At 46.0% G+C, this 14,465-nt stretch overlaps 1 protein-coding gene across 1 annotated transcript in view; it reads left to right on the top strand.

Annotated features, from left to right (window-relative positions):
- The window catches only part of ITGB5 (integrin subunit beta 5), a 175,563-nt gene extending 162,587 nt beyond the window's left edge, over positions 1–12,976 (top strand). Inside the window, exons 13-14 of the mRNA XM_060261692.1 lie at positions 6,629–6,795; positions 12,428–12,976. Coding sequence (XP_060117675.1) covers positions 6,629–6,795; positions 12,428–12,523 — 263 coding nt within the window. The 3' untranslated portion in view covers positions 12,524–12,976. The remainder of the gene's footprint in view (positions 1–6,628; positions 6,796–12,427) is intronic.
- Positions 12,977–14,465: the final 1,489 nt, after the last annotated feature.

Below are 14,465 nucleotides of genomic sequence, written 5' to 3'. Positions count from 1 at the left end.
GAGCTTAATGCTGTAACTGATTTTATTCTGATTTTAGTTGTTCTTGATTGTGTTATTATTACTTATTTTGATGTACTCCTCCCGTGCCCGTCAACTTGGATCATGTTTCGCATACGCTTCCTCGAAGAGCCAATCTGCTCAATTTTTCTTTTTGACGTCAACTAAGGCCACTTGATCAAATTTCCAATAGGAGCTAGCTCAATGAGCTCAAGTTGAGGGGCACATAAGGGAACATCACATTTGGAGCCAGGATTTGTAAGGAATTTGGATACCACACAGGATTGAACAAGAAGGGAGAAGGAATGGACATTCTCTGGACATTGAAATACTGTGGATCAGCCCTGTAGTCCGGATTTGAAGAATTGGGGGGCCCTGAATTTTTTCAGGGGGCACATAGCGGCCCCAACCTCCATGGCCTTCTTTCCCACCACTGCTGAGGAGGAAAGCTGCCAGCTCGCTGCCATACATCCTCCCCCCTCCCCTTAGTTGCTCCAAGGTGATCCCTTTCCACCCCTCTTCCAGCAGCCCTGGTGGGGAGCCACTCAGAGGTTTAAATACATGCCACATGGTCTCCTGCCATAACATGATCCAACTAGGCAAGCCCAGTGGGACAAGGGGGGGGCAGGTGGAAAGTGCCACCAAGTCGCAGCTGACTTCTGGGGCTACAAGACCTCCAATTCAGATTTCTTCCCGAGGGAGGGCGAGCCGAGGCTGCCCAAGCGCAGCTCCCTTCCTCGCTAGGGGGGCCGGCCAGGCCAGAAAACCCCTGCAGGCGAACATTACTGATCCCCAGCCCCGGACTGCAGCCGGGACCTCCACTTGTGTGCGCCAGCCTACCCTACCCTGCCCTGTCTGGCAGAGAGCCATCCGCTCCCTACCCCCACCGCGGCTTGAGGGCCAGAACGGCCTCTCCTTGCAGGCGCCCTCTCGCCCGGCATCAGTCCCAGCCTTGGTGCCACCTCAAATGTCCCGGCCCATATGCTTCACCTGCCTCCCACCCTTTAGTCATTACATTATTTACCTATATTTTAAATGGTGTTTTTAATAATTTGTTAGCCACTCTGGGGACTCTTAAGCTGGGTGGGCAGATGACATGCATATGTTTTAAATAAATGGAGAATGGAGAGATAAAGGCTGAAGGCGGAGCAAGGGGCAGCTACAGAGATCAGAAGGGTCTTATGAAATGGGGTGAGGTCAGGAGTTTGTCTTTGGTGCAAACACTGTTGCCAGAAGAGAAAGGTGTACTAATATAGGAGGGACTTGGGATCCTTTCATTATTCCATACGCTGATCAGGCTTAAACAAAACTGAACTGAGTGAAAAGGATCTAGGTAATTAAAAACAAAGATGAAGTCAAAGCCACTCAACTATTCTGAACAGTTCTAACCTTTGGACATGGTCCAATCCTGAATATTTGTCACTGAAAGCTTCTATCTGATGCTTGTGTTAAACAGCTGTGGAGGAGTATTTTAAGCCAGATACCAGAAAAGATCAGAAACCTCTGTTTCTGCTCCTGGAAGAATTCATACTCTAGGCTGCTTCAAGCATGCCTCATCAGTGGTTACTTGCCAGCAGAAACCACAGCATGAGAAACAGGTTCTCGTGATGCCAAATAAGCTTCACAACACAAGTTTTTTTTTCCTTGTTATTTTTTAAATTGCAGTCCCAATTGCTGTTCTCCATTTTGCCTCTGCAGGCTGGTTGGAGATGGCTGTGGAGTGCCAGCACATGATATATCAGTGTTCTCATGAAATGCAGCACTTCTTTGAAATAAAACGGTCCACATATTGCAATAGTGGCTAGTAACCTGCAGACATCTCTTGGGACTCAAAGCAGTTTGGAGGAGGCTTCCAGAGAAGTTGTGTGTTATGGATCTGATTCAACAGAGGACTGTTGTGCAAGATAAAAATGAATCCCAGTCCAGTTAGAGGCTTTTCCTGTGCACATATTCCAGAATTCTGCCACCCTGAGCCACTTGCTGGGAAGGGCGGGATATAAATCATAAAATAAATAAATAAATAATCTCCAGTTTAGGGGATTCTTGGTATGTACAGGCAGAGCACAGAATGACACAAAATCCTGGGGTGTGCATCCACACGTCCCAGTTGGTAGTCTGCCACCAGCCCCTTGAACTACCCACACAGTCAGAAGCCAAAGGGTAAGCTTCTAACCTTACTGGGAATTAATTAAGAAAGTCAGCCCTGCAAGGTAGGTCACGTATAGAATGAGTTTCAATATTTATTATTATTATTATTAATTTGTTAATCACCCTATCCCGGATTACTTCAGGCTCTGGGTGATGTACAAGGGGGCATAATGCCATAAAACCAATATACAAACATTAAAATTCAGTATACAATTTGATAAAAACTAAAAGAACCAGAATAAAAAAGATCCAAGGTGATATCCTATAAATTTTCTGTCCCAATTCTGGACTACCTGGCCATTTGGAGGGCAGGAAAAGGGAACTCAAAAACAGAATATATGGGGGGAGCAGGGGAGAAGGGTGCCAGACAATAAAAAACCTGGTTTTGCCCTCAACCAAAAGCCTGGCAGAACATCTCTGCCTTACATGTCAAGTCGGCAGATTCAATAACGAGTCGTTTGTTGAAACAAAATAATTAGTTTATTGATACTGTTGTTCTCGGCTAGGTTAGTATTGAAAGGCTAAAGATCATACAGTAGAATGCAATCATATAAGGTACACTTCAAAGGGATTCTTTAGGGAGGGAGGACTATGCAGGGCACATTCACACATTGATGTTACCATTTCGTTCTCAGGCCTACTTTGGCCTTGAGCATTGCCGGCTCCAGCCTCCCCCTGAGCTAGGCCTGAGAAGGCTCAGATAAAACGTTCACATATTCCCATTTCAAAGCATGACTACATAACAAAGAGAAGGAGGGGGGAAAGGAGAGTTCAAGCTAGCAGCAATGGAATACAGTTTGGCTTTACCCAGGATGCCTTTCCCCTGAGCCAAAGTTAGATACAGACTTGACCAGAGTTTTATATGGACTTGACATTACAGGCCCTGCAGAATTGCTTAAGATCTTGCAGGGCCCTGGTGGCATTTGACAGAGTTCCACCAGGTTGGAGCCAGGACCTAAAAAGTCCAAGACAGCCAGGCATCCCTCGGGTCAGGGATCTCCAGCAGGTTTTTGTCAATAGAGCACAAAGCTCTCCCAAGGACGTACCAGAGGAGATGTCCTGCAGATATGTTGGTCCCAGACAACTCAAGCCTTAAAGGTCAATACCAGAACCTTGAACCTGACTCAGTACTTCACTGGAAGCCGGTGTAGCTGGTGCAGCACAGGTTGAATATGTGTAATCCGTGACATTCCTATCAGGGCTCGCACTGCCATGTTCCGGATCAGTTAGAGTTTTCAGGTCAGTCTCAAGGGTAGGCCAGCATAGACCGAGTTTCAGTAATCTAGTCTGGAGGTGACTGTTGCATGGATTACAATGGCTAGGAAAGGAGCCAGTTGCTGAGCTTGGCAAAGGAGGAAACGCCTGGCGACAAGCATGACTATGGGCTTCCATTGATAAGGAGGCATCCAGAGTTACATCCAAATTATTGATGGATGGTGCCAGTGCCAGTGGTGCCCCGTCAAGAGCTGGATGCCTGGACTCCAGGTCCCAAACCCCCTCCCCAAGCCGCAGAACCTCCGTCTTCATTCAGTCAAGTAGGTGGAAACTTAAGGTCTAAGGTAGAAGAAGAAGAAGATATTGGATTTATATCCCGCCCTCCACTCCGAAGAGTCTCAGAGCGGCTCACAATCTCCTTTCCCTTCCTCCCCCACAACAGACACCCTGTGAGGTAGAAGAAGATATTGGATTTATATCCCGCCCTCCACTCCGAAGAGTCTCAGAGCGGCTCACAATCTCCTTTACCTTCCTCCCCCACAACAGACACCCTGTGAGGTGGGTGGGGCTGGAGAGGGCTCTCACAGCAGCTGCCCTTTCAAGGACAACCTCTGCCAGAGCTATGGCGGACCCAAGGCCATTCCAGCAGGTGCAAGTGGAGGAGTGGGGAATCAAACCCGGTTCTCCCAGATAAGAGTCCGCACACTTAACCACTACACCAAACTGGCTCTAATGTCAGGTACTGACATTAGACTGTACCACTTGAAACACATCACACCCACATATAAGCAAAAGTTATTTATTAGAGAGTACAAGAATATTTCAAAAGGACGTAGCAGAGAGGATTAAAACAAGTTACATTTTAAAATTCTAACTACATAATAAAACATTAATTCAGAGTTACCAGATGTTACCTTCTGGGCTGAGATCAGGCAACCTGCTGTACACCCCTCTAGCCAGAGAGGATCTTCCCAGGCAGAGCCTGGTCCATTTCAAGGTTAACCCATCATACTTCATGACAGGTGTGTCAGCAAGCTACAACAAAGAACAATAAAACTACCTGTTTTAAGGCCTAAGCTTTGAGTGGGCAGGGGCCCTTCTGCCCAATCAAAGATCAGACCAGTGATTATATGTTGATATGAACCTGTTACAACAAATGGTTTGGGGGGAGCCACTTTATGACAAGCTGGAGGGTTATTTGCAGTCTAACCTCTCCTCCGTATAGTGAAAATCACCACACCAACTGAGGGGCTTTGGCACCTGGTCCAGTAAACAAATAGTTGGTGAATTGTCATCCAAAGTTTTCAAGGTCAATTGGCCAACTCTTCCATATCAAGTTATTTCCCATTGGTCACTTCAGTCCATTTATAGGCCTGTGTTTAATTTAATGAAAGTACAAGAAATTGACTAAAGTTCTAATTTCTTGACACTATAAACTAAAAATCGCATCGTTCCCTAAACTCAAGGTGAAATCCCAACACTCGGATGTTGGACAGGAAGGCAGAATGAGGGGAAAGGATACATTCAGTCTTTTCTTATCCCCAAATTCTACATTTTGTTTTCGAATAGATCTGTATACACACAGCTCCAGCTGTGGGATCAGGTTGAGGACTTGCATATGTAATACCTGTTTGTGTATCTATTTTTTACGTTTTAATCCCATCTTACTTCTAAGGAGCTTAGGCAGGCCTGTAGCTACAGGGGGCATCTAGAGGCCCTGCTCCCCGACTTCTTGTTGAGGCCCCCTCAACTCAGGGCAGCCCCACCTTTCTCCCTTCCTGCTTGGCCGAGCAGGACAGGAGAGCAAGAGGTGGCAAGTCTCTGGCTGCCAGAACAGGAAGGCCCGGCCCTCTAGCCCTGCCTCTCTCCTCTCCTGCTCAGCGGGCAGGATGAGAGACCGAGAGACGGCAGATCTCTGTGCTTCTTGCAGCTGGTCAGCTGTGAGAAGCAGGAAGACCTGGCCTGCTGACCCTGTCTCTCTCTCTCTCTCCCCCTCCTGCTTGGCCTCTCAGGGGCATAGCCACGGTTTTTTAAGGATGGGGGTGAAAAAGCCCCCCAAGCTAAATTTTTTAAAAACCACTCTGAATTTTTAAAAAGCTCTACAACATTAAAAATCCTGGGTACACCCCTGAGCTTAGGGCTGCTGACATGGCTCTAAGCCCTTCTGTTTTCTCATTACAACCCTGTGAAATGGGTAAGTTAGCCCTGGTTAGCCACTGAGCTCTGGGATTTGAAACCAGGTCTCTCTACTCTTAGCCCAATACCCTTATCCCTGTACCTCACTGCTGCTTACATATAGGATTCCCCATTCAGCTGTGGATGGAAGCAGCTCTAGTTACACTGGAATTAGAAATTCTGCTTGTGAATTGATTATGCATACCTAATTTTCCATAAGCTATTGAATCCTGCATTGTAGAGTATAGATTTTTCCCAGTTGGATACTTACATCTGGCTAACAAATCTGAAAGAGCTCAGTTCTCATGTTTTCAAATTACACTGAACTTGGAATCAAGCAAAGCTCATTAAATTACACAGGTTAATTTGCACATGCTTTCCACCCCTATGAAGATGAAGAAGAAGATATTGGATTTATATCCCGCCCTCCACTCCGAAGAGTCTCAGAGCGGCTCACAATCTCCTTTCCCTTCCTCCCCCACAACAGACACCCTGTGAGGAAGATGAAGATATTGGATTTATATCCCGCCCTCCACTCCGAAGAGTCTCAGAGCGGCTCACAATCTCCTTTCCCTTCCTCCCCCACAACAGACACCCTGTGAGGAAGATGAAGATATTGGATTTATATCCCGCCCTCCACTCCGAAGAGTCTCAGAGTGGCTCACAATCTCCTTTACCTTCCTCCCCCACAACAGACACCCTGTGAGGTAGATGAAGATATTGGATTTATATCCCGCCCTCCACTCCGAAGAGTCTCAGAGCAGCTCACAATCTCCTTTACCTTCCTCCCCCACAACAGACACCCTGTGAGGTAGATGAAGATATTGGATTTATATCCCGCCCTCCACTCCAAAGAGTCTCAGAGTGGCTCACAATCTCCTTTCCCTTCCTCCCCCACAACAGACACCCTGTGAGGTGGGTGGGGCTGGAGAGGGCTCTCACAGCAGCTGCCCTTTCAAGGACAACCTCTGCCAGAGCTATGGCTGACCCAAGGCCGTTCCAGCAGGTGCAAGTGGAGGCAATGTTTTTGGTACTAGTAGTCCATCACAACGAGGACATTCTTAAATAGTCTCCTGTTTCTCTTCTTTACCAGAGTGTGGTACTTCTCCTGATGCCATGAGGATTTTATTGGCAGTGGTGGGCAGCACTGTGCTTCTAGGTATTATTCTCCTGGCGATTTGGAAGCTGCTTGTAACTATTCATGATCGGCGGGAATTTGCCAGATTCCAAAGTGAGCGGTCCCGGGCAAGATATGAAATGGTGAGCATTGATTCACAGTGGAAGAAATGAGATAAATCTATGAGGCGGGGAAGGAGAAATGTGTTGAGGATTGGGCTGGCAGAATGTTAACTTTACAGGATAGAGGTGTCAAACTCATTTGTTATGAGGGCCGAATCAGAAATAAATGTCACTTTGTTGGGCCAGGCCAGACATGCCATAAAATGTCACACGAGGTACTGGAGAGATAAACTTTATAAAGGTGATCTCAGATGCTGAATGACAATAGCGGCTGAATGAAAACAGGCTTGATTGGATTAGGTGTGATATGCAGAGGGGTAATAGATGTGGAGATACCAACACTGGCAACGAGACAGGAAACCTAGGTCTCAATTCTGTCGAGGATTCTGTCCAGGAGGATACAAAAAATAAACGGACATAAGTCTGACATTAAAAATCACTTACCTAAGAGTAGCAATGCTCTTACAAAGGAATATCAAAGGGAGATTAGGGAGAGAGACTGCTGAACAGCAATTGATAATGATGTTTAAGACAATGCATCCTCCAGGACTCAACTGAGATCTAGTTTTCCTGTCTCATTACCAATGTGTGCTATTATCATTTGGTATCTGAAATCATTCCACTCTCCAAGATATAACGATCAATCCAATCCAAGGACCAATCCAAGTGTTCTAATTCCTAATCCCTTTCCTCCCCCTCCTTCTGAAGAAGTGTTCTTGCACACAAAAGCTTATACTTGGACTAAAACATTGTTGGTCTTAAAGCTTCCATGGGATTCCAACTTTGTGCTCTCTCTCTCTCTGTGTCTCCTCCCCCCCCCCTTCCTCCTCAAAAGAGGAAGAGCAGCCCTGGTAAGCAGAGGTTGTATGCATGTGTGTGTGTGAGAAAGAGAGAAAAAGAGGCTTGTCTTTGTATCTCTCCAGCAGGAAGCAGCCTCTGAGGGAGCCATGTGGGAGGGAGGGAGGCAAGAGGCAGAAAGCTAAGAGAGGGACCTGGGAAAAAGCAAGCTGTGGTGCAGCTGCAGTAGCAGCTCTAGAAAAAGAAGCTGGAGAAGGAAGTTGCATGGGGGATGGATCCTTCCCGTGTTTGACACCCCTGTAATAAGACACAAAGATAAGACAGATCATTTCCCATGGTGTTAGGTTTAGGGAAGGGCTCGTGGACTCAGGCCCAACTAGCAATACCTCCATCATTACCTATGCCATAGACTAATAAGGAATGAACAGTTCAGCTGCAAACTACATGGGCCATCTGTCTAGTATGTTCTGTCTAGTATGTTCAAAGCCTTTTCAATTGTCTGTTGTGCATACTTTACTGCAGTCTTCCTTTCCTCTCCTTAAAAGCTACTTACTCCTCAGCCTGTCACTACTGGCTAATTTCTACCAGCTGTTGTCCATCATTCATAAAGGACAGAATCGGAAGCTTTGTTTCACTTACCGTGAAGCTTCTTTTTCGGTGGTCCTGGAGTGGGTCAGCCCTTACTACTGGGAATGGAGCTCCTCCTCTCCAAGGACAGGGCCGGCTTAAACTTGATCCTGGAGGGGAGGGGCTTATCCCCTGGTTTCCCAGTCATATCCAAGCCTCACCTCCCATCTCCACTATTTAAAACAGGGAAGGAAAAAAGATGCTTTTCCTCCGTAGTCAAAGACCTACATTAGGGGAGCGCTAAAAGGAACCCAGAAAAAACAGAGGGCCCTGCTCTCAGGAAGAAGAAACTTGCAGGGGGGAAAACACAGCATAATGACCTGTCTGAACCTAGATAGATCTTAAGAAAATCATCCATATTTGGAAGCTGCCCCACATCGGAGGGTGGGTAGGACCACCGAGAAAGAAGCTTCACGGTAAGTGAAACAAATCTTCTGTTCTCCGGTGGTTCTGATAGTGGGTCAGTCCGTACTACTGGGACATAACAAAGCAGTGCATCCCAGGGCAGATTTAGCATGCTACTGAAAGCAACCTCTGCTGAGGCCAGCTTATCTATCCTGTAATGCCTGGTAAAGGAATGAATTAACGTCCATGTGGCTGCCTTACAAATAAGGAACTACAGGCCGCCAGGGTGGCCACTTCCCTCAAAGGGTGAGCTGTAAAACTTTGGGGAGGATCTAAATCTTCAACTTTATAGGCCTCCCTGATACAGCCCCTCTACCACCAATGTAAGGTTGAAGCTGTGAACTGCTTTCCTAAAGACGCTCTCCTAAAGGTGAGGAGCAAGGCCTCAGTGGATCTGAATGGGTTAGTTCTGTCTGGGCAGGACACAGGACCCAAGAACATTCAAACAGAGCCACTCTTTCATTCTGTCAAGTAATGGGTTATCACAGAATGAAGGTAAAATTGTGTGTTCTGATCTGTGAAAAGGGAATAACCACCAGTGCTGGGCATCACACAACCAATACTCTCTCTAAGCTGCAGAGTCCTGTGAGCAAAAACTCCACCCTGCGAGCCACCAACACCAAAGCTGCAAGCCACCGCACAAACCATTCCACTCCGGGGCCACACACCCTGAGCCAAGACAAGCACGTGTGAGCCAGAGGCCGGAAACTGTGAGCCAGCTCACACCAACTGAGTTAAGAGGGAACATTGAATGCAACCTTGTCAACACGAAAAATGCATCATTTCTTATCTATGGACAAGACCCTCAGCTCCAAAAACCCCCCAGTAGAAATTTTGCTTTATACATCAGCTCCTTCAGACTATGGAAGCTACTGGTTCACAGGGCTTCTTACACAGAACCTAGAATACCCCATTCAGCTTCCTAGTGGGGCCTATATACTGTCCCCTAAAGGAACTTCTTAACCTGTAGGTTGTAAGACCAAGGACTTCCTCATTTTTGTCCCCCTGATGACTAAAATAGCCACCACCTGTCTTATCAGGGTAGTGGAACTAAGGCCTTTTACTAGAGCAGTCTATTAAAAAGGCCACCACGTAACTCATTGTTCTGCCAGTGGATCTAACCTTTATCTACATCCGAGACTGAAAGGACCCTCCAAGTGTCATTTTATAGTCTATTGGCAGAGACTCCGTGGGGAGTGCTAACATAGTATGACCCCTTGAGTGGTACCAATGCTATCTAGTTGTTGCCTCTCAACATCTAGTTAGTGAGGTTGAATATCTGCAGCTGGGTATGATACACCGCCCCCTGCACTAGCAGGTCCTCCTGCATCAGGAGTCTCCAAGAGTCTTCTACAGAAGGTCTGAACTGGACCCTTCTGAGCAAGGAAGCAATTACTATGATCTCTGCTCCTTGTTCTGTAAACTACTAGAACAGTTTCTGGATAATCTGAAGTAGTGGAAAGACATACAGAAGACCCTTTGACCAATCTTTGTCCAGCGGGTCTGTGCTACTGCCTTTTGATTTTGTAAACTGGACATGAATAGTTTCAGATGAAGATTGTCCTCTATAACCAAGAGGTCCACTCTCGGTGTCCTATATTTCTGACAATCCTGTAGACTTTTCAGTTGAGCATCCATTATGTTTGCTCTTCTATTTGTCAACTCAGCCAGACAGCTACCAAGTTGCTCTGACCACTGCATGAATAGCTTTTGGGGACTGAAGATGTGCTCTGCCCAACAGATCAGTTGCCCGTGTGTAAAGTCTGGACACAAGTGCCCCCCCCCAATGCTTGTGGACATAAGCTTTGGCTGTAGTGTTGTCCATCTGGACCAAAACATGATGTCCCTTCTGAATGTTCTTGAACTGCATCAGTGCCAACCTGATGGTATTCAGTTCAGAGGTTTATGCTTTACCCCATTTTGGGGGAAACCAAGTCATCTGACCTTGGAAATGTGCTACCCATCTCAATGGACTCGCATCCATCATCACCACCAACCTCGGTGGACTCTCAGGGATTGCCCCTGAGACCATCTGCCACCGGAGATCCGATCTGAATTTTACCAGAAAGTGAGGTCTCAGCACCTTTTTGTGTGGGATCTAGGTCTAGCCTTGGACCTCCACCAGCTCTGAATAAATCATCTACACCGGGATTGATGAGGTCTCAGCCTTCTGGGCTAGCGTGCCTGGGCGATGCAGCTCCAGAGACTGCTGCTGACTCTGCCGCTCACTTCTGAGTCTCCACAATTGTGGGATCGTGAAGGAACCAGCCAGGATGGATGCTGGTGGCAAAAGTGGGAGCCAAGGAAGCTCCAAGACCACTGAGGGACCAGCCTGTGGTTTCAGTGTCAAAGGTGCCATGCAGCCGGCTGCTGCAGCAAAGAATGAGATACCAGAGAGGCTTGGGTGCCTGTCTGGTTCCCTGATCCCCTCAATTTCTTTCTTCTTACCAGGATCTTTGAGCTCAACAGAGCTCAAGCCAACACATCCTACTTCTAAGGCAGGGCCAGTAAGACTGGGGGAACCAGGGGATAAGCCCCTCCCCTCCAGGATCAAGTTTGAGCTGGCCCTATCCTGGAAGAGGAGCTACATTCTCAGTAGTAAGGACTGACCCACTACCAGGACCACCAGAGAACTTCCTAGTATTACACTAGCATTGTTCTTGATCATGTCTTTTAACAAGAACCTCCTATCATAACCTGTAAGAAATACAAATCTTTATGATGAGCACTGCCTTGTGTTACCCTCTCTCATCATGTTCTAGACTACTACTTTTACTTCAGGGTAAGAATGTCCACTCCATTAATTTAGGATTCAGTTTGTTTTAATGTCTAAAACACATTCCCTTTTCATCATCTGCATACTCTTATATTGACAATATCTTAGACAAAATGTAGAAGAGCTGCAGTATGTGACAGGTTCCATTTAATGTAACTATCATGAAACATCTGAAGTTTTAGAGGTTTAATTTAATTTAATTTTTTCGATTTATACCCTGCCCTATACCGCAAGTGGGCTCTGAGCCACTTACAACATTAAAACATTGATGGTAGACTAGAAAAGGAAGGGGACTATAAGGTCTTTGATGGTAGACTAGAAAAGGAAGGGGACTATAAGGTCTTTGATGGTAGACTAGAAAAGGAAGGGGACTATAAGGTCTTTGATGGTAGACTAGAAAAGGAAGGGGACTATAAGGTCTTTGATGGTAGACTAGAAAAGGAAGGGGACTATAAGGTCTTTGATGGTAGACTAGAAAAGGAAGGGGACTATAAGGTCTTTGATGGTAGACTAGAAAAGGAAGGGGACTATAAGGTCTTTGATGGTAGACTAGAAAAGGAAGGGGACTATAAGATCTTTGATGGTAGACTAGAAAAGGAAGGGGACTATAAGGTCTTTGATGGTAGACTAGAAAAGGAAGGGGACTATAAGGTCTTTGATGGTAGACTAGAAAAGGAAGGGGACTATAAGGTCTTTGATGGTAGACTAGAAAAGGAAGGGGACTATAAGGTCTTTGATGGTAGACTAGAAAAGGAAGGGGACTATAAGTTCTTTGATGGTAGACTAGAAAAGGAAGGGGACTATAAGGTCTTTGATGGTAGACTAGAAAAGGAAGGGGACTATAAGGTCTTTGATGGTAGACTAGAAAAGGAAGGGGACTATAAGGTCTTTGGGAGGGCCACCATCCTGCCATAATGAATTGTTTTGTTCCTTTAAATTCTATTGATTTTAGAAGCATTGAGTAACTTCTGCTGGCTTGCATGTGTATAGTTAGCCTTCATTGTGATGGTACTTTGCTTATATGATGTACCTTTCTCTCTTTTTAAGGCTTCCAATCCTCTTTACCGCAAGCCTATTTCTACACATAGCTTAGATGACACATTCAGCAAGCTCAGCAGAACCTATAACGGTGCAGTTGATTAAAATTATGCTCAAGGATACGTGCAAGAGAGAGAAATGATCGGACGTTTGCTTGGCTTCCTCATTGCTTCTCCAAAGGAGAAATCCTCTGCAGTGGAAGGGTATCTTAAAATGCAGTTCAGCATCCGGAGAAGGCTTCTATTTGCACATTAAGGACAAAGAGCCCCTGGGGACCGTGTCGTTCAGATCTCTAACCCAAAGCCCCACTGGTGGGTTTAGAATCTCATTGATGCAAGACTCTTTTGATGCCTTGGAAATGCCAGCAGATTGAATGCCATTCCATACAGCAGCTTCAGACGTCTCTCTAGAGGAAAAGGCGTAGAGAAAGTGTTTTGCTGACCATTTTTAGTTGAAAACTAGCATCGAAGAAGGTGATGGAAGCATTTTTAAGAAGACCGAGGTGTTCTGCAGTCCTTAGAATTTTGTTTGAAATAAAAAATTAAGCAATTGCATATATATGTATATAACCGAGTCTCATTTGTTGTTCTGCTTTTCCCAACAAGTACATTATCCAAACGTTGTAGCCTCTCTAATGCCTGACTTTTCCCTCTTAATGTAATTTGCATTCAGACAGATAGCGGAAGTGTACAACACCCAATGTCACAGTGAACACTGAAAAAGCAAACTCCAGTATTTCTCCATTCCAATCAAAATACTTATAACATCTCCTTTCTTCATATACAGTGAACAGCACTAGATAATACAACCAATTTTAAAACAAAATATAAAAACCTGAAGCCTAATGAGGAAAAAACTCACACCTGTAGCCCACTAGTTAGTTTAACTTAAAAGTTCTTTAAAACAGTCATTGTGCTACAAGCAAGATTTTATAAGCCAGAAGGGCCAAGGATCCAACTTAATCCGGTTGCCAGCACAACATAAGCCTACTGTACTATCACCAGTTCTACTTCCTGATCTGCACTTAATTTTATGTCATCAAATCTTGAGATTTTTGCCCACAGTGAATCCGTCAAGAGCATCAGTTTATCTCTAAATAAAGTTACTATTGCTAAGTTTCCTCTTAAATGAATTAATATCTATACCCATCTAACAATGGGAAAGGACTTATGTTTGCAGCCCTGAAGAGCCATCATCTTATGGTGGTGGCCAAATGGAGCTCTCCCATTAGCTCTCCATGCATTCTATAAACCAGGGGTGGCCAACGGTAGCTCTCCAAATGCTTTTTCCCTACAACTCCCATCAGCCCCAGCCAGCATGGCCAATGGCTGGGGCTGATGGGAGTTGTAGGCAAAAAAACATCTGGAGAGCTACCGTTGGCCACCCCTGCTATAAACCATTGGCCCATCATGGCTCATTCAGTATCTCTGGCCTCCCATTGGCTGACTTGCCTGTCCCCACCTACTGCAGGCCCAGGAATGTTGAACAAACCATCAAAACAGTCTTACCTTAGAAACAGACACATCTCCAATGGTTCTCTGTGTCCTCTCTGTCAAATGGCCTCAGAAAGGGCTGCCACTCTACTGCAGCCTTATGAAATGTGTTGTGTCCGCTGGCAGCAACAGACCTCTGCCACCCCATCAACAGCCCACACAGACGGCTTCCTGGCACACACAGCCTCTGAAGTCCACCAAAATAGCCAGGGAACCACCGCCCCCTCTGTATTGTGACAAGGCAACAAGGCCTGGCCCCGCCGGGAGTGTTTCCTCAAAGGCCATGGCTGTCCCCTCTTTCCTGTCACTCTCCTCTTTCCTGCCCTCAGCTTCACCCCAGGACAGATAAGGATTGGGCCACCAGGGAAGCTGTTAGCCAGAGGCTGCTGCTACACAACCAAGTTACAGACTTTCAGCCTAACCTACCTCACATGGTTTTTGTGCAGATCAAAAGGGGGAGAGGAGAATGATGTAAGCTTTAGTCCCCACTGCGGAGAAAGACTGTGCTTTTCCTAGGTAGAGACTGCATGGAGGGGAAAGGAGATGGAAAGCTG

Source organism: Heteronotia binoei, chromosome 21 (assembly GCF_032191835.1).
Source record: "Heteronotia binoei isolate CCM8104 ecotype False Entrance Well chromosome 21, APGP_CSIRO_Hbin_v1, whole genome shotgun sequence".
In the NCBI taxonomy this organism is placed as follows: Eukaryota; Metazoa; Chordata; class Lepidosauria; order Squamata; family Gekkonidae; genus Heteronotia; species Heteronotia binoei.
The sequence above is the reverse complement of the archived record's forward strand: the minus strand, read 5'-3'. Positions and strand labels throughout refer to the sequence as shown.